The sequence below is a fragment of the Sciurus vulgaris genome, assembly GCF_902686455.1.
Source record: "Sciurus vulgaris genome assembly, chromosome: 7".
In the NCBI taxonomy this organism is placed as follows: Eukaryota; Metazoa; Chordata; class Mammalia; order Rodentia; family Sciuridae; genus Sciurus; species Sciurus vulgaris.
Window position 1 is genome coordinate 36,092,578 of NC_136467.1, and position 21,215 is coordinate 36,113,792.

Genomic DNA, 21,215 nt, shown 5'->3' on the forward strand with positions numbered 1-21,215 from the left:
AATTAATTGTGTCTCCTTGTCTAGACTATCGTACCCAGTTTGTGGTCAAACATTACTAAGCTAGATGCTGCCAGGAAGGCATTTTTCAGAAGTGATTAATCCAAGTTTTCAATACTGCAAATATTTCAATAAAATTGAAACAAGTGTATTAAATAGGTTGGAAATTATAATCTAGAGCTTATACATATTACACATATTATATTATACATTTTTATTATATAATTTCATATATTATATAATTATACCAGCTTTCTTCTTACGAGTCTCATATATTATATAATTATATTATATATCATATACTATAAGTTTTTACAGAGTGCTCTGTATCTGGGACAATGGGACAAAATGGGTTGAACACTTAAGTCAGTAGGTTTTAAATAAGTGATTTACTCTCCACGGTGTGGGTGGTCTTGAGAAAAAACACTGAGGAAGAAGAAATTCTGTCTGCAGACTGCCTTTGGCCTCGAGATTGTAACATTAACTCTTTCCTAGGTCTCTAGCCTGGTAGCCTGGCCTGAGGAGTTTTTTTAGGAACTACAATTACACCAGCCAATTCTTTCCAATGTACATTTCTTTGTATATATATCCAGCCATGGGCCACATAGCAACACTTTGGTCAAGGGGAGACTGCATATACAATGGTTGTCCCATACAGTCACATCAGCAGTAATGTCATAGCCGTCTTTGCCCACATGAGTATACTCCATGATGTTTGCAAATCAAGGGAATTCATAATACTACACTTTCCAGAATGCTAAGAGATGCGTGCCTGTGGGCATCAGTTCTGTTTCTAATACTATTTATTATTTTCATTCTTCTAGAATAATCCTCAACATCTAGTACACATAATTTGATAAACACAAACTTTTTACTCTCCTCCCCCAAACTGAATGAACTTAAAATCTTTTAACTGGCCACCTGCCTCATTTTCCAAGTAATTAGTCTTTTGAATTTAATTGTTTTGTTTTTTAATTTTATGTATTAGTAATTATCACCATGATCTTAACAATGCTGACCTAAATTTTTACAATGTACTATTTTTTGTTCACATTGTCCTCTTTAATCCCCATGTTCTTTGATTTTGTTGACATTTCCTTTGCAGTAAATTTTGCAGTAGTTCAGTGAATGAAATGTGTTTTGTGGCAGGTCAGTGAAGGCAGTATATTTAGTGGGAGTTAAATACTTCCTATCATTCCCCTCACTGATCTGCCACATAAGAGTAAATTTTTAAAAATCCATTTTATTCCTTAGACACTTGATCCTGAAGTGAAAAATAAACAAATGTAAAAACCCCTTTTGTGTTTTCTATGGAGTTTTACTCATATTAGAAAATGAACACTGGGAAGTTTCCTATGACCAGTTCATACATTTATGAGAATGCAAGTGTCAACACTTTAGACTTACTTAACTTTTAGGTGTATCCTTTCTGTATAATATTTTTTTCTAGGTTTCTACTCTTCTCTTCATCTAAAGCTTACATCTTGCTTACGCTGCACTGTATTATCTATTACTGTGTCTAAGATAAAACATATTATTTTCAAATTGCCCTCCTTTTCTTTGGTGTTTTATATTATTCTTCTTCAAAATGCCTGGGAAAGACCCTACCCAAATTTTTTTTTTTTTTTAGAATCATGCCTCCCAAGAAATATCGGTTACTGTGACAAGAGAGAAAAATCTTAATTTGGGGAATAAATAGGAAGATCACACTCTGCACCGTGCTTGAAGTCATGTAGTGGTTAATTGCAGTGGTGTCCAGATCAAACTCTTCAAACTCTAGTACTCAAGTACTGAGTGTGCCTATGAAGATCTTTCTGGATGAGAGTAAAACAAATGGCCCTTTCTGATGTGACTGTATATCATCTAGTCACTGAAGCTTTTGATGGAACAAAACCTGGAGAAAGGAGGAATCCAGTTCCTTCTTTCCTATATTGTAGACTGAACTGTAACAGCTCATCTCATCTTCTCTAACCCCCAGACTGGGATTTACACCATTGGCTCCTTTGATTCTCAAGACTTTGAACTAGAACTGAATTATACTCCTGAATTTGCTGGCCCTCCAGCTGGCCAAGTGTGGGATTTCTCAGTGTCCAGAATCATGTGAGCTAATTCATCTATCTATCTATCTATCTATCTATCTATCTATCTATCTATCTATCAGTTTATCTATCTATCAGTCTATCTATCTATCTATCATCATCTCTTACCAAGTATGGGTCTCTGAAGGACTCTAACATAGGTAGTATAAATTCTTAGTTTCTTGTACTTGTCCCCAGGAAAGATCTAGCTAAACACTGAGATGAGTTGAAAAGTGGAATTCAGGACTAGAGGGTATTAAGAAACATCATGGATGGGTGTGTGAGAAAGACATATGGAAATAAACAGAGACAGAGACAGGAAGTTTCAGACAATGATAGTGGCCATGAGGTGAAGAAAGAGCCATTGTGCTGGTTCATGTCTGTAATTCCAGCGACTCTGGAGCCTAAGGCAGGAGGACCACAGGTCAAGGCCAGCCTCAGCACCTTAGCAAGGCTCTAAGCAAGTTAGTGAGACTCTGCCTCAAAATAAAAATAAAAAGGGCTGGGGAGATAACTCAGTGATCCAAGTACCCATGGATTCAACCCCCAGTTACTCCACCCCCCAAAAAAGAAGGAACAAAGAAAGAGGAAATCATCAGTTGACAGGCATGTCACTATTATGAATAAGAAATAAATAGGACATATGGCGTTAGTTGAGCTTATTCCAGAGAAAACAAAAATGGTGGTATGTTTTCATTATGATCACAAAATAACATCTCTAAGATTGTGGTAATTATCTCTAATATCTCTGAGACTTGAGAAAATATTTTTGTTCAATATTAAATGTTGATCCATTTCTTTTAATACCAGGATATTTCATAACACCATATTTCATTCATAATCAAATATTCAATCAGGCTCTCTCCAGCAAATTTCTGATACACGTGGAGATTTTGTATGAATGATAGTTCTGAACAATTTTAGCTGACTGCATGCTTCCTAAGTAATGTCTTTTTTAAAAAAATTTAAAATAGCATTACCAAGGCTTATTTCATAACTTATTTAGAAAACATGGTTCTACATATAAAGGATGATGATTTGTTCCTATTGAATATACTCAAATAATGTGATATAATTTGGAACCTCAGAACTCTAAAATATTAGTTGTAAATGTATTGTGAACAATGACTACAGCCAAAGCTTAAAGACTTTTCAGTTTATAAAAACATCATAAACAGGTTAAAAGGATATGATCCAATGTGTTTTAAAAAAAGTACACTTGGTGTTCAGACTTCACATACAACTGTATTGTATGTTATTATAAGCAATGATATTAATTTTCAAGGCACTTTTTTTAGTTATAAAATTTGGAATAATGGTGATAGATTTCTCTGTCTAGAGTGTTCTATTAGCTTGTTTTTGTTTTGTGAACTGGTGGCACAAATCTGCTTGGCATTTGTGATAATTTCAAGGGCCTGACAGTGATAAGTAGTGGGTGACTGAGAAAAGATCTCTGCACACTGAGAATATATTTTGAAGAAAACTTAAAAGGAGTCTTTAAAAATAATTCAAGACAGGAATCAAATTTACTAGGGCTTTTAGAGATCACTTAAATTTGAAAAAAATCAAGTTAACTTATTCAAAAAGGATGATGGTCTTGTTTGTTTCTTACCAGTCTTGTAGCTTCTTGTGCAAGACCTTTGGCTTCTTTGGCAACTTTCTCAGCTTCATCAATATAGTTTTTAATATTACTATAAGCATTGAAGGCTGCAGTGGCATTGAAGGAGATATTTTTAGCCTCGTCAAGGATTCTGTTGGAATGACCCAAAAAAATGACATCAGAGCAGTGAGTATGCAAACAAGGAACATTCTGGTTATAATAACCATGGCTTCTAAATGATCATGGCCAATGTAATAATGATAATTCTGAATCATAGCGAGATATTGACTTAAAAAGTATGGTCGTGTAGTTTTCAATTTATATTCATATTCCTAAACAATTCAGCTAGGAAATACAACCAATATTCTCAAACATCTGCAGTGACCTCCAAAAGCCTCTGCAACCACGTGCACCAGGCAGGTGTGTGCAGTGAGACAACCCTTCATGCTATTTGTGAACTGAACTACAGGTTTCAGAGCACTTACACCCCAATACTGGAATGAACTTCAAAAAATCTTTCTGGAGAAGACACAGTTCCAGGGGAGAATGAAGAAATCTCAGAGGGTCAAATGGCTTGCTTCAGGTCACATGACAGACTTGTCCCTAATGAGGAACATTGACTTGGAACTTGGGTCAACTGACTCCTGGCTCACTATTCCATCTACCATCCTTTACCTTAAATTGGCAAGAAGTTTTTATAAAATTTGCAAAAAATTTTTATAAAATTGTAATACCCAGGGTTTTCAACAATAGTATTTTCCTTTGTATCAATAAGTTCTAAGTATGAAAACATACCCTTGAGTATGGTGTACATTAAATATAGATTTATTTGGGAAAATTATTTTTGCAGCTAATAGCTCCTCTATTTATTGTGTCAATCAGAGTGTTGGTGAAGCATGTCAGTTACACCTGGAAGGTTGTCTGCAAGTTAAACACATCCTTTTTTCCTGCCTTTCTCTCCCTGATTCATGCAATAGTCCCCCTTATAGCAAGCTGTTATTTCACAGGGTAGTATGTAGGATCTTCTTGGAATTTGTAAGAGTGAGAAAGAGGCTATATATAGGATCACATTATCAAAAGGCACCTTTTAAAAATAAATTGTTTTGATTCCATTATGAATACAAAACTAAAATTTGAAGCAGGAAGTGTTAATACATGATCATTTAAAATGCTAATAGAGCAACTGCTGTGCTTTCTAATAAAGAACAAAAAACAATATTCTAAGTGTAGCCCAAGGCTATGTTCACTTCCTAATAAGTCAGGCATGAATCCACTTTTAACTTGGACTTTTGATGCTTTTCCAGTAGAGCTTTGCCTACACTCTTCTAATTAGGATGTTCCTTGGAAAGGCCATGTAGCTCTTCTGTTTATAATTGTAGAAATCAAGATTTGAAAATGATTATCATTTCTGCTTGTCGAAACGTTTGGATAAGTGTCAGGATACATTGATATTTCCAACAACAAGTGACATACCCATCAAGGACAGCAGAGGAGTCATTCAACTGAGCTGCATGGCTCTCCGCCTGGGATACCTTCTCAGCAAGCTGCCTGTCCTTTATTTCTTGGGAGAGATCATCAATTTTATCTTTAAGTTCCTCAGACATTGGTGGTAATTTAGTCCGAATGTCTTCAACATACTGACATGCAGAGAGAAGAGAAGGCACTTTAATCACATGAATCCAAGCCTCCTTAAATTTACTAAGTTTTCCAAGAGACATAATTATAGACACTTCGTTTTTTAAGAAACTTTAAAATTTACTAACATAGTCAAAAGAGAATAAAAACTACTATTTAATAAAATATTAGAACCTTTATACTGCCAATTTATACCAAGAAGAATACCTCTTTTAAAATATGTTATTTCATTGGAACAAATGTATAAATGACAGTTACTAGGATCTTTTAGACCATTTGCATTTCTATTACTACAGATCACTGTGTAATGCATTAGACAGTATGTTAAAGTCTGTTTGTAGATTTACTTTTCTCTTTTCACTAGTGCTATATAATACTGAAGCAGATTATAAGTGCTGCCCTAGGAACAAGGAATGCCCCACATCACTGTGAAAAAGTAGAAGCACAGACTGTGTGATAGCATCAGCATCCTTATCTATTAGAACAGTACAAAGCTCTAATTGTTATCAATAGTGGTGTGGTCATAAAAGAACCATGCAAAATAATTTTACCTCCTTGAGAAAATAAATGCTAGTATCTGCTTATAGTATTGAGATATTTCCTTGTTTTCCACTCACACCATAATCACCTCTCTTCTCACTTTGGGTTTTATCAAATACTCACTTCTATGACTGAGCCGATTTCTCCTGCAAGTCGTCTGGCCTCGTCGAGTATGTCATTGCCCTCTTTTAAAGTGTTCTCAATTTGCCGTTTGCCACTTTGAACAGCCTCCTTCTTTTCCTATAGTATGGGAAGAACAAGACATCAAAATACCATTTGGCTAAAATCCCATCCAGCTCTGCATCTCTGTCTCTCCTGAGTTGTCTGAACAAAAGCCTCATGAACAATGTGCCTCGATGAAAATGATACAAGCTACCTAGCCAGTCCTCTGAAAGTCTCTCTATTTAGAGCCAGCACAGGTAATTCCTTCTTTCCATTTGAGAAAGGCATCCAAGCGAAGAAAGATAATGTGAGAGTAGCTGAGGAATTAAAATTATTTTAAAAGCAAGATGGAATGTCCATATTTCACAATGTTGTAAGTGCTGAATATGAACTACTGAACATGTGACAGTACACCAAATCACAGTGGAATGACACTGAATTCCAGAGCTTTGTACACGAGTCCTTTGTGAGCATAACCATAAGCAGATTTATTCTATGGGAATTCCGTAAAATTCAAAGAAGGGAGCGTTTTAAGGGAACTTAGGGGCAATGTTTTTCAAGAAGAGAAACTACCACCTGGAAGGATAAAACTAATGAACTGTTTCATAAGAAGAGAGCAGATTCCAACTTTTCTTTAGAACTTATAGCTTGTCTCAGAACTACATGAAACTCATTCCTGGTTTAGAGGAGGAAAATCAATGAGAGAAAAATATCGCCATTTCTCCAGCTAGAGTATACCTTTGCTTCTCATTTTTAAAAAATACTTCTGACCTATTTGTTTTCTTCCAATTATCATGTTACTTTTAGGTTTAACTGCATCAATTAAAATGGTAAGCTTTGGCCATTTATGCTTTTCTATAAATAATAGTAGTAGTTGATATGTGCTGAGATCTCAGTGTGTGTCAGACAGTTTACAAGTCTTTCCCATTAAATTTCAACTGTGTGGGTCCTGTGCTTACCTTTTAAATGAGCAGAAAATTGAACAAGTTAGGTGCTATTGTCTGACTATTTGTGTTGCCCCCAAATCCATAGGTGAAAATCTTAATGTCCAAGGTGTTAGTATCAGGAGGTGGTGCTTTTGAGAGATTAGATCTTAAGGCAAAAACCTCCAAAATACCATCAAAGCTCTTATAGAAGAGACCCAAGGGAGTGTGTTTGCCCTTCCATCTGTGAAAGCACAGTGAAAAGACAGTTTTTGAACTAGAAAGTAAGCCCTCACCGACACTAATCTGTCAGCACCTCAGTGTTGGATTTCCAGCCTCCAGAACTATGAAGAATAAATTTCTTTTGTTAATAAACCACTTGTGTCTTGGTATTTTGTTATAGCATCCCAAGTGGACTAAGACATTAAGTGATTTACCTCAGGGTCATGCAGTTAGTATAGTGTAACTAATTTGAATACTGATCTACTGAATGATGGATCCTGGGTCATGGACAATAAAAGAACTCTCCTATGACAGAAACCACATTTCTTATTTGCACTGGGTTAGTGCTGATTTCACACCCTCCTTTCCTAGCATCTTCCCAACACTTCAATATGGCACCCAGTACACACATCTTGTTGCCTCTGAGCCTTTTCCTTGCACTTCCCTCTCTTGTGTACTGTTTTCCAGTTCTCTGGCACACTTCTTCCCTCCATGTTCTCCTCATGATCACTTCACAACCACCTATCTGAAATAGCATGCATCTCCCTTCCAATAATTCCACACAGACTAAGGCACAGTGATTAAAAGATGAATTCAGGTGACAGCCTGCTAGAATGGAATCCTAGTTCTGATCACTATGAAATCTTAAGCCTCAGGTAAAATACGTAGTCCTCTGCTACACAAAGTATGGCCCATTTACTCTTAACCTGGGCATCACCAGGAAGCTTGTTAGAAGTGCATAATCTCAATACCTTCTGGGGAACTACTGACTCAGAACCTGCATTTTAATAAGAACCTGAGTGATTGACATACCTGGTAAAATCTGGGAAGGCCTGGCTTAAAGTACTGCCTCACACAGTGACACTATGTAATTGTTAACTATTATAGTAATTTATTTCATTCTTCTTCCTAGCACTCACGATGCTGAATCATATATAATAGGGTGACCATAAACTATAGAACCATAGATGATTGTCTTTTTTTTATACCAAATAAGCCAGTTTGATGACTTCTTCTGGGGTTTCTAAAAGCACAGGTTATTTAATGGATGTCAGAGATAGAAATGTATCATGGATAATGCAGGGACTGATGGGAAGGCCCAGCCTGCTGACTACGTTGCAGATGAAGGATGACACGTTGGAAGTGTCACGCAGTATCACTCATGTGTTATATATCCATAAACCATGAACTACATGTTATCCCACACTTCACAACTCTACGGTCATATTAAGTGTTTGTTTATTGGTTTAATGACTATCTCCCTCACTATAACAAAAATCCCATAATCAAATTCTTATGTATCACTATCTCTATTACCTGGATGAACTTCCTCCATAAATGGTTTCAGTTGAATAAGTGAAAATGAGACCTGAAACTTGGGCCAGCGACACTGGCTTGTTTAACTACTCTCATCTCTGGTGAATTCGGGGTAAGTTTTGATTTGTCATTCCCTCTTCACAGACAACAAATGTGGGGGCAGTCCTCACACCCCTGATTTCCCTTCATCTTTTCTTCTAAAGGTCTGACATTTGCTACATAACTGTCAATTTAGTCTTTAGTTTTTAACTGATGTAAAGTTCCATCATTTGCAGAAAGTCAAGAATCTTTTTTTCCAACATTGCTTGTTTATATTAATGAATCGTGGAAGGGAGGAGAATATTTCCATATGTGTGTTGAAGAGCTGCACTCATCCTGGCTTTAGTAAATTGTGAGTTTCTTTTATAAAGCTCTCATTGAGTGACTTTCAAGAGCCAATTGTCACATGAAGATCCAAATATGTTCTTTATCCTACTAAGGCAGAAATGATCTCTAGAGGTTAAAGAGATTTTAGAGGTGGTTAATTTTCAAATTAGACACTGATGGAATCTAGCTTTGAAACAAAGAAAGATTTGAAGCTCTTAAATCTCTATTGTTAATAGAGATTAACATTTATTTTTCTTTGCTTTATGACTCTTTATTCATTGGGAAAAAAGGCTGTTTTGTTTTAGTGCCATGAGCTGCTTTAGATTCCAGTGATACAGTCAGGAAGAAGACATGTTCCTTGGGCTTATCTGGAGGAGTGTTAACAGTTTGGAACCTAAATGCTCCCAAAGACCATGTGTTGAAGGCTTGTGTGCCAGCCAATGGGAGACTGGAAACTGTGGAGGTGGGGCCTAGAAGAAGGAAGTGAGGTCACTGCAAGTATGTCCTGGACCCGGATATTGGGATCCCAGTCTCTGCCTGTCTTTCTGCTTCCTGGTTGCCATGAAGAATAGATTTCTTCTATCATCCACTCTCTGTTGTAATGTTGTGCCTCATCATAAGCCTAAAAACAACAGAGCCCACCAACCTGGGACTGAAACGGAGCTCTGAAACTTTGAACCAAGAAAAACTTATAGGTATCTTGTCATAGCAGTAGAAAGCTAACTAACACAGGAAGGAGAAAATGAATGAGTGCATTAATGGATCCTTTTAAGTAATGATAAAATGGATGCCATAAAAATAAACAAAAAGAAGAAATGGATAGAGAATGATGTAGGATATAAAATACTTAAGATAGGAAGCAGAGTATTTAAGGAACAAAAGAGAAATCCCACGTAACTGAGAGAATTTTTCTTCGGAAGTATGCTGTGAACATGATTATTAAATCATTGTTTGGACATCAAGTTTGATTATATTCTTACTTTTGACTTCTTATTAGTTCAACCTTAATTCCTTCCAGAGTTTTACAAGTTGAACACCCTTCTTTGTCTTCTGTTGTTGTAGGGGGTATATTTTTCAGAAACCAACAAATGATGCCTTCCTGTCTTACCTTTTAGGCAACAACTTGCCCTTTTCTTTCTTTTCAATCTCTTCTTCTGCAAGGTTATGACAGATGGTTCAATAAGTACTCCTTTGCTTCACTGAACTGCTCATCTCATCTCTTCTGTCCCTCAGGCCCCCAGTTTTCTCTCCATCACCAGAAAGGCCCTTCTGACCCTATTCCCCGTGCCCCCCTGCAAGTAGTCTGCATTCAAAGTTTTCTATGTTCAGGTTTCAAATGCCATTTCCAGACTCATCTTCTGCTGCAGACTTTTATGTGGCTTATGAATGAGTTGGAGAGCTGCACTTGACACTTCTAAGATCACCTCACACTTTCAGAGCTCCAAGCTTGTACTCATGCTGTTCTCTCTTTTCTTTCAATTTCTCGTAGGGTGCCATAATTTTTGTAGATCTTTTGCTGGCTCTCCCAGTCAGTATTAATCACAAAATTATACATAGTGAGAGAATAAAATGTATGATATTTCAGGAGCTTCTAAATTCTATGAGGCCAGGAATCATTCCTATTCAACCTCAAGTAACCTGTATTCGAGTGCTCAAGTACCCTGGTTACCAACGGCAGTTCTATGTGGCAGACATTTCAGTACTACCTAGCCTGCTTTCTTAGGCTAAACCCACACCATTCCAATACAAAGCCAATTCTCCAGTTTACACGAGCCCGTCACAAATTTCCCCAAGTGTAATTTTAATCCATGACTCCATATTTTAGTTTTCAGAATAAAAATCACATCCCTCTGGCTTAGTTTCATGATGCAACGATCCTGCCTCTCCAGCTCTGGCGGCTGCCTATTTTTGCAGGGGTCTTCACACTCACTCACAGGCGGGCTTCATTCCAATTCCATCAAACCACCGAATTTCCTCTCAAATGTCCGACTTTTATTTCTGCATACCTTTGCTCATGCTTTTCCCTATTTCTGGAATGCTGTTTTCCCCTTTCTATTTCTACTAACTAGTGAGTGCTTCTCCTTTAGGCTCTAGCACAAGTATCAGAGGCTCTCTGAAGCCCATCATGAACCCAGGGGAGATGTGAGGCCCTCTTTGCTCACCTCCCTGATCACTGTTGTGTTGTGTAAGTGGTTTGCTTGTGCATATGTCCCACTAGACTCAAGTTACTTAAAGTTATCAGAGATGGCGCTTTATTCCTTCTATCAGTGGTTCTCAAACTTAAGACTGCATCTGACTCACTGGAAGGGGTTTTTAAAACACAGTTTGCTGATCACCCCACCTCCTCACGATTTCTGAGTTGACAGCATGGGGAGGGGCCTGAGGAGTCACATATTTGAACAGTTTCTAGCTGATGTTGATGCTGCTGCTCTGAGGACCACATCATGATGTCCAGGACCTTGATACAATGAATTTTGTGCTCAGCACACTTCCTAAATATAGTAAGGGGCTTGATAAAACTTTTTTTTAATTGGTGCATAATAATTATATAGAATAATAGTAGGTTTCGCTGTGGTATATTTGTACATGTACAAATTTCCATTGATAAAGGTTTTTAATAATAAAACCTGCATGCCTACCACCTTAAAATAAACAAAAGCCATTAAGCTGAGTTTTAATTATGTCATCTTCATATGGAGGTTTATTTTTAAAAGGGCTCATTATTCATTCTAATGCATACAATGTATCCACTGTTCTCAAACCTGGATGGGCATCAAACAAACCCAGAGAATTTTAGGATATGGATACTGGGCTACACAGGAGAACAGCCTAACCAGATTATGCATTGGAGCCTATGGACTCTCTGTGTTTCACAAACTTTCCAGGTGATGAATTTAGGTTGCCTGGCATACCTCTTGGTAGACATAAAGCACTCTTAAATAATCTGTATGTTATTCATGTTAATTTAGTTAACTTATCTATTTTATCTAATAATATATAAACAAGCCTTTAGTTAAGTGTGGCATATAAAACGAAAGACAGAAAGGGTGCCATAGAACTTGAGTGCTGACTACATACACTGTGGGAGTCTCTAGGGGTACCCGAGAATGATGGCTCTTAGTTTTAAACATCTCTAAAAGGGAGGAATAGCTGAAAGCGCCGTTGACTGTGCCACTATAACTCTTCTTGAAATACTTCTCAAATGCTTATTATGCTTTCCACACAGGTAATTTTAATTTCTTCCACTGTTTGCCATAAAATGGAGAGGTGCACCTCCCGGTAAGCTGGGCCTCACCAAGCGGGATGAGTCATGCTGGAGTCTGTGACAGTACGGTGGCCTGGGCTCCGGCCTCTTCAGTCGGCGTTATTTTCTTGAGTATTGCTAGCTTGTCAGTAGACTCCAAATTGGTTAAGATTAGACACATCAGCTATGACAAAAGTGAGCCTCCTCACTCTTCTACCAGAATGACAATGCTAAATCCCAGAAGAGGGACCCAGAAATTGCTTTTTGAAAAATTCAGTTCATCCTTTTGCTTCTCAATACAAAGGAAAATTAGTAGATTTTCTAAAAATCCAGGCTCATTAAATTTAATCATCATTGGCATTCAACAAGCACTTTTTGAGAGCGCATGCTATGCCAGTGTTGGTTTACCTTTGAAGGTGAAATACCGTGGCAGAAGAGGCAGGAGAGCTGCTGCTGTTCAGATCTGTGGGGGCTGAATACTTAGAAAACAGCAGAGGTTGGTTTGTCTTTGTGACGAAAGCTATTTACCAAACACAGGTTTGTGCCATCCTATGTGTTGAATTTAGTTGTAGGGAAAGTGATTGTTCATGTTAAAATGAAGGAAAAAATTTAAAAGAATAAAAAAGAAAGAGAACAATGGAAGATTCTGTTTTAGTTCTAGACCAAGAAGCATTCTGGAGAAAGCCTCTGCAAAGGGGCTGCCCAGAATTTCTTGATCTTTTTGAGAGAAAGGTAGGGGAATAACCTTGATCCATTCATGTCAATTCCTTGAAAAGCATCATTTGTATGGAATGCAGTGCAAAGAAAAAGGGAATCCAGGATTCTCCCCAGTTCTGGTTTCTCAATGCATTCTTTCTTATGTGCATAGATTTCATAAAAAAATATGGGAACTTCTATGATTTTTGGCAGCCAGATCTCTGAATCAAATTTGTGGGTTACATATAATATTAGGATTTGAAAATACTCTAGATAGGCTATAGTATAATGCACTCGCTAGAGAGTCAGAGAACTGATGCACTGACTGGTACAATCCGTATATACAGTTAGTGGCACAATTATTATTGAGATTGAAGTTCCCTGATTCCCAAGAAAGATCTTCTTCACTGTACAATACTGTCTTTAAAAGTATTCCATAGCCTATGTCATCCAAATTTTATTTCATTCAGTGGGAAATGGTCATTAAGGACTCTTTCTCTCTCTAACACACACACACACACACACACACACACACACACACACACACACACACACAATCATTCTCTATTCTCCCTAGTAGTCTCTGTTCTGAGTTGTTATTCTTGACTGTTGTAAACATGTATCAAATTGACTGTTCCACCATGTTCCAACCTACTCGCCATCCCTGAGAGTCTGTTGAAAGTGCCTAACACTCACCTCTAAAGCAGTCATGTTTTTTTGATTGGCAGCAGATAAGCGATTTGCTTCTCTGGTTTTATCTGTGGCTTCTCTCAGCAGGTCCCAAGCATCATCAACTTTGTTCTTGTAGTCAGCCAGTTTCTCCTGGAGATCTTTCTCCATTTGTTCATTTTTGCCCCTGGACTCTGCAAATAGCTTGTTCACTTTCTTCAAAAGGCCTTCTGCAGCTCTGCAACCACCCAGCCCAAGCACAGACAATAATGTCACTGTCTCAGGACATATTGATATTAAATTGTGTTACCAAGAGATGCTAATATGAAAAGCGAAAAACATAAGCACATGAAACAGATTCACTCTGCACCAAATCCATTTGAAATCTGGTTCCTGAAAGTAGTACATAGTTTATAATTTAAAACAAAAAGAAAAAATCCCAACTTTAAAATTTATTAGTAAGATATCATTTTCATTGAAAGGGGTCTTATGTAATTCACAGAACATGACTGATGAAATGAGTTCTATGATTTACTTCACATAACAACAACAAAAAACACACCCATGTCACCAAAATGGGACATTTTCTCCATAACTGAATGTACTGAATGAATATTGATATATTTTCAATATTAGATTTTCAAGATTACAAACTGTGAACAGAACTCTATATTTTTGCAATGTCAATGTAATGTTATGATTTCAACCTACATTTCTTTTTCTTTTAACTGAGTGATCTGGGAATTGTTTGGGTTTCACTTACCTGTATTTCCTAATCTAATAATATATTGGATGGTCTGGCAAAGTCACAACTTCTTTTATTCCAAAGTATTCTTATTGGAACAAAAACTTATTGATAGTTTAAAAGCCGCTAATATAGGCAATTAATAAAGCAAGTCCATTAACTTAATTATAGAAAGGACAACACCAGAAAAAAATCATTTACTTGATTATTTATAAAAAGCGAACACACGCTTTTAATTCATTTTAGAGTGAAGTAAGGTATAACCTAAGTAACTAAATGAAAAATAAATAAATAGCAAATATTTCCAGGTCAGAATAAAAATTATCTTCTGCTTACATGTGAGATAGCAATTTAGAAACTGTAGGTAGTTTTGAAAGCTCAGTTCATCAAATGAAGAAACAGAGCATCTACTCACACCAACTCATCTTCGGCAACTTCCTTTTGTGTATCTAGATTTTTCCTCCTCAGTTCTTTCATCATCTGATCTATCTCTTTCTGAAGCTCTTGTAAATTTCTCTCAGGGGCCTTGTCTTGAGTTCCTAGAGTTTCATTGAGTTTTATAGCTTTTTCATTTACAGCTGCAGGAGGTAAAACAAATTTTGCAAATTAGTAAACAAAAATGTCACAAGCAAAAGTGGCATTCAACATCTGCTCTTCACACCACCTCCGAGTGGAATGTAATTTGCCAGGGGTCTTCCTGCTGGGAAATAGGGAGGCAGTTTGGTAACAATCACTAACAAAGAGGGAAATGTGACAGAGTTCTGCACATTAGATTTCTTTTAGGGGACCCAGGAATTAAAACACGGTTTCAAAACTCAAAAGGAAGGAATACAATTAAAGCAGTGGGTCACATTCTCTTCCAGTAAAAAATGTAAAGTGAGATGTGCAGAATAGCACTTGGAAGTGAAAACAAGAGATCTTCCACAGTGCTGACAAGACTGTCATACGCAGTCCATTTTAAAATACTGAATATGGAAATACTATCAGCAATGAGATCTCTGAACACGAACTTGCTCTTGCATTTCCACAAGTTTTCTTGTATTCGTTGTTACCAAGGAGCGAGGGAAGGAGTACTTCCTGGGACAAGGGTTACAGATTAGACCTTGAAGGTGCCTTCCAGCAGTAACATCCATCCTAGCAGTCCGTGTTTATTATGCATTAAATGGGGCTTCAAGCTGCACTTGTTGGAATATTAGGATTCTCCAGGTGCTTCAGGTATGCTACAAATGATGTCTACTCTGCCAGGAATCTGTTTTATAAGTTGGTGTTCTGGGCAAAATTTCATTTGGAAAAAGAATTCTTTGTCAAATAAAAGTTTAAAGAATTGGTGAATTGAAACATTTATACAGTTCTAACCATTAGTTTTAGACTAAAAGTTTCTTGAAATGTGTTCTATTGAACATTAATTTGGTGAGTTGAAGGGAGATATTTTCTAAACTCTTTATCTGCTGAATGGTTATTTCTATAATATTTTAATATGATAAGCCATAGAATGGGAGGGGGTTTGGGTCGGCTACCATATATATATATTTTTTTTTTCCAAAAGGGTATCTGAAGACCTCTTTACACATAATAAATCCTGAACATTCATTTCTGGAGAGATTTTTTTTCTGATTTAAACTGGTCAGAGCTCCTGGAGCAGATGCACATAGCCAGGGACAGTGTATACCAGCCAGAGTGGGTTGTGAAATGGTACAGTAGTTAGTACAGTGGTTCTGAAATGTGGTCCCCACATTAAATAGCAGCAGCCTCGCCTTGGAACTTATTAGACATGCAGATTCTTAGGCCTCCACAGACCTACTGAAACAGAAATTCTGGGAGTAGGGGACCAGTAATCTGCTTTTTAAACAAGCCCTGAAGGAGCTTCTGACCTTGCTGGAGCATGAGTAGAAGAATACTTGCTGTGTTAATAGAAGGAATGGAGTTTTGATCTCTCTAATCTACCCTTTCCAAAATGTATCTTTGTAATTTTCTTTTCATATAAATGTCTTTGGTGAGAAAATTGTGCAGTCAACAGCTTATTCCTATTGCCATTGCTATGACATAAGGTTTATGTTCCTCTCAAATTGTTAGGTTTAAACCCAGTAGGTAGAGGTGGTGACCTTCGAGCATTGATTAGATCATGAGGGCAGGAAATGGGTTGTGTCCTCATATGAGGGATGCAGAGGATTCCCTTGGCCCTTCCACCACATAAGGTGCATCAAGAAACTGCCCGCTGCAAACGAGGAAGGGGCTCCTCCCCAGGCTAGAGCTACACCAGTGCCTTAATCTTGGATGTCTCAACTTCCTGAAAAGATGAGAAACAGATTTCTTTTGCTTATAAGGCAATAAGCCTGTGATATTTTTGTTCTTATGGTCCAAACATACTTAGACAGCAATAGATTAATTTGCAGAAAAATTTGAATTATATGTTTTAAAGAATACTCCTAGGAATCCCCGCCCCCCCAACTCTGTGGTAGAAATTGTTTCTCAGGAGCTGTATTTCTAGAAGTTAGTGAGGGTAGGCATTTCTGTTTTAGGGGGTGAGTACTGAGGATTGAACTCAGGGGCACTGGACCACTGAGCCACATCCTTAGCCCTACTTTGTATTTTATTTAGAGACAGGTTCTCACTGAGTTGCTTAGCACCTCCCTTTTGCTGAGGCTGGCTTTGAACTCATGATCCTCTTGCCTCAGCCTCCTGAACCACTGGGATTACAGCACCTGGAGAGGGTGGGCATTTCTAATTGTCATATCCTGAAATACGCCAAAGAACCCTCCCAAGATTCTATTATGTGCTAGTAAGATACCACCCAGGGGTCACAGTGACCACGGGCTGATTAATTGGAAGCTCTCTAGCTCAGTAGACTATATAGGAAGGTTGCCATAGTGCCAATGATTAAATGGGAGACATTTTCTGCTTCTAAAATTTCAAAACAGGACTCTCTGTCATAGATATGGCTATACCTATGGGACAAGCTGCATCCTTTAGTCTGAGAACACGCCTGTTGGTAGACTTGATTTAAGCCAATTGTGGCATGTAAGTAACACAGAAATCATTTGTGTTCACTCTTTAAAAAACGACAGTGATAAATCCCATTTCTTGATCTGTGAAAGTCATGTTTTTCCTTTATTAAATGAGTATATAAATGATAAAAGATATTGCTTTGAATTTTGATCCAATTTAGGCCTGGGCCCAAGCCATACTAAAGAAAGGAGAATGTGGGACATAATTTCACTGTTTCTCTTGTGGTTTATTCTCAAAGCTAAACATATGCAGAAAAGAATTTGGTGGGAAAGAATGACATCAGAGAGAGAAAAGTTAAAAATGGCTGTATCTTTTGGAATGCATATCATTTATTTTAAATTAAAATATTATGTAAAGAACTAAAGAAATTAATTGGGTACACAAAAAATGACTAGCAAAATAATGCTGTGTTAAGAAAGAAAGCCTTTTAACAGAAGAGGTTTGCTTGCTTTACTGCTTATATATATGTGAGGTTAAAACTTCTCTGAGCATTTTAAAACTAAAAATGAATGTGTTATTTAATCTCTTACTCAAAGGTATACACTGTCACTACAATATATTTTCTTTTACACAGTTATTAGAAAATGTGTAAGATAAATATATCTTTTGAATTTACTCATTTATTTGCACCTTATCTCAAAGGGGAATTTAAAGGAATTAAAATATCTTTAAAACAAGGTGACTCATTACTCATAGGAGTAAAGGGAAAAGATTAATGTGAATCAGGAAAAGTCTTACTAGACAAAAAGATGTGCCACAATGTTCAAAACAATGGATCCTAAATCTATTTCCAAGTTGAGAAAACGAAGAGAATTATTAAAAGGTATACAGTATTCCTAAAATAAGAATAAGCCAGTTCCTCAGGATATGCCAAGATGTTTTTTTGCACATAAACCTGAAAAAAACAATCCTGTGATAGGTAAAGTAATCAAGAATGAAATCTGCTACTCTGACCTGAGAAACAGCATAGAAGGCTGTCTAGTCTCAGGTCCTATTATATGTCAGGGTGTCCACACTAATGGGGTTCGCCTGTGTCTACTCATTCACTCTAATAATGCATGGAGCAAAATATTTGCAGTCTAATCAAGAGTCATAGCAGAGAATATATTATAAAATTAGAACAAGGTGGAAGGCTTGCATGAACAGAAGCTGATCATCTATAAAGAGGCCATGACTTACGAGGAAAGGGTGAGTGCTCATTCCATCCACCCAGACATAAAACCAAAATGGACAAATGCCAGACTGAAGTATTCACTTTTCCCATAGCAATCTATTGCCACTAATAAAATGCAAAATGACTCATGATTCTCCCCGTTCTTGTAGCTTTGTGGAGGGAGCATGAGTATGTTACATAATCGATTTACATCTCAGCAAAAATTTAGTCAAGCTCTGGAATATTCATGTTTGCTTTCATTCAGTTTTAACAGCTGCATCAATTCTGCCAAATAGTGCCTGCTGGCAGAAGTGAGTAGTGTCCCTGTTTTCCTCAGGAACAGAAATCCCACACGTCACTTCACGTGAATTAGAAAAAGACATCCCATGTAGAGAGATAAAATAGATCACCTGACCAATGCACAATTTAGGAAACAAGACACCTTTGGTGATAGCCCTTTCCTCCAATGTAATATGTCAGAGAACATGGTCGTTGAGCAAAGCCCATGTTAAATATCATCTCCGGATTGTCTCCACTGGTGCCTTGGTGTGAGGCACAAACTGTACAATGGTCTTAAGGCAAGTGGGAAAAATAATCCACAAATATGTGTTTCTGTGGGTGGCAGGTGGAGGGCTCAACGTGGAAGAGGAAGTGAGCGGTAAGGACACTGTCGTCCATCAGTGCATGTGTTAGCACGTATTCTGATGTACCGATATTTCATTGAAATAATTTTTAAAATGAGTCTTTGGGATGAGCAGCTGGGTGCTGAGTGTTTGAAATTTCAGCCAGAAGGAAGGAGAGATCCTGGAGCATCGACTGGCAGCTTTGGAGAGCCACCTGGAGGAAAACTGCTACTCTTGCCCTGGGATTTGTTGTTTTTGTGGTTGCTGTTTGGGGAAGGGAATTTTCAAGTAGCATTAATGGAAAACAATCCCAGGGGAAGCATGACAATCTCATCTAGTACAGGATAAATTGCATTAGTTCACTGAGATTGTTCTGGTGGAAGTAACTTATGTTTCAGATCCTGACATGTTTAAAACTGTTGCTTATTGGTATGGGGAATTTTCCTGTCTGTGATATATAAGAATTACCAGTTAGAATCTGCCTTGAAGTTTAGATCTTGTCCTGATTTATTGAACTGTATTACAAAGCAAATGATCTAATATGCATAATGTTATGGAGCAATAAAAACGTTTTATTTTTAGAGGGAAAAACCCCTACTTTTTAAAACTTTCTTAGCATGCATGCATACTTATCACACATTAGCAGATAGTTAAGAGCTAGTTTTATTTTAGTGTGGTGGGGGCATTATTTGTTTTCACCAATAGGGTCTCAGTCTGAGCTTTTGCCCAAAGATGGTTTCCACTTTAACTCTCAATCATACTGGCAGATGCCAACAACTAACTCCTAGGGAAATGTGGACAAAATGCAGGGGAGCTTCTGGTGAAGTAGCACATCCAAATCCCAAGCAATAGATGTTCATTAAAAATCTCTACCAAGTATTTGAAAGGCCATTTTGAGAAATTAAAGTGCTGCTTTCATGTACCAAATAGAACCATCAAACGAACCTTTTTAAAAATTAAAAAAAATATTTTAAATAGTTTTGAACACACAAAAAAATTGGAAAGCATAGGTTTTCCATGAGTAATTTAATCATAATACTCAGGCCTCAAGAATTTACCACTATTCTGCATTTACAATCATTAATTCACTGGCTGCTTTCATGTATTTAGCACTGTAGGTCATGGGTTCTCAGTAGATAATGCTCTTGAATATTTTAACAAAATACTTTTTAAAGCATGACCCTTGAATTTAGAAATATCATCTTGACAAGAAAATTTTGTGATTTGTTTCTCTCTATTCTGTTGGGACAAATAATGATTAAAATGTGGTTTCTTGAATACCTTCTGCATCCCGGGCAAGCTCTTCTATGAATTCTCCTAGGGACTTTGCTCTTGTGTTGGTCCTCTCAGCATCCTGTCCCGTTTGCTCGCCATCTGCTGTCACTTTGGTAGCCTAATGATCCAAATTTGGGAAAAGCATAATTAATAGAGATGATGAAGCTACAGTGAGATAAGCTCCCCCTGGCTACATTTTTTTTCTAATTTTACTTTGAGCCAAAAGCAATCGATGAATTATTGATCAGAAGGACTGGAAATGACGCCCTGTGTTCAAGTATACAATTAAACTTTATTACTTCTTCCATTAAATGAAAATCAGAGAGCTGGATTTAGTCTTTTAAACATGCTCATTATATGTGATGACACAGAAGAAGTGATAAAGCACAATTATTTTTGAAATATCTTTAAGGTGCTCTTGCCAAAGTCTTTAATGGAATCTTTGGGCTCCACATGTTGCAGTTTTGTCTGCCTTTTATTTGAAAACACGTGGAGACCAGCAACGATCTTTTGAGGGAAGAATAGTCAGTCTGTCTCAATGAACTTGATCCTATAGATTCAGTTTAGATCAATATGTTAATTAAAGAAACAAAGGGGGGAAGTGCTTAGTTATCCAGTAGTAAATGCTTGTTTTATAACACTTCAAAGATGCCAGTAAAACATCAAGGGGGAATAAATACTAACTTTCCCATGTGACATTGCCAGAAATATGGTACAGAACCATGCACTATACACAAAACAAAACAGAACCCTTAAGCAAAAGGACGTCATACATATTCACCTCTATTCAGACTGAAGATGCCATTTGATCCAATGGATGTTCTCATAGTTAAGACAGAGTATAGCCTAATACAATAGGTCTGTACAATGCTAAACATTTCTTTAAGAGGCATGACAAGGTTTAGAGCACCTCGACATAGGTTTACTCTACATTTTTCTATGTGTATACATATGTGAATGAAAA

General features: G+C 37.2%; 1 protein-coding gene across 1 annotated transcript in view; it reads right to left on the minus strand.

The window, feature by feature from the left end:
• Positions 1-21,215, minus strand: part of LAMA2 (laminin subunit alpha 2) — a 620,167-nt gene that overhangs the window by 102,690 nt on the left and 496,262 nt on the right. Inside the window, exons 35-40 of the mRNA XM_079148222.1 lie at positions 20,258-20,369; positions 14,610-14,772; positions 13,477-13,687; positions 5,974-6,090; positions 5,149-5,312; positions 3,688-3,826 (exon numbers count right to left, since the gene is read on the minus strand). Of these exons, the coding sequence (XP_079004348.1) occupies positions 3,688-3,826; positions 5,149-5,312; positions 5,974-6,090; positions 13,477-13,687; positions 14,610-14,772; positions 20,258-20,369 (906 nt within the window). The remainder of the gene's footprint in view (positions 1-3,687; positions 3,827-5,148; positions 5,313-5,973; positions 6,091-13,476; positions 13,688-14,609; positions 14,773-20,257; positions 20,370-21,215) is intronic.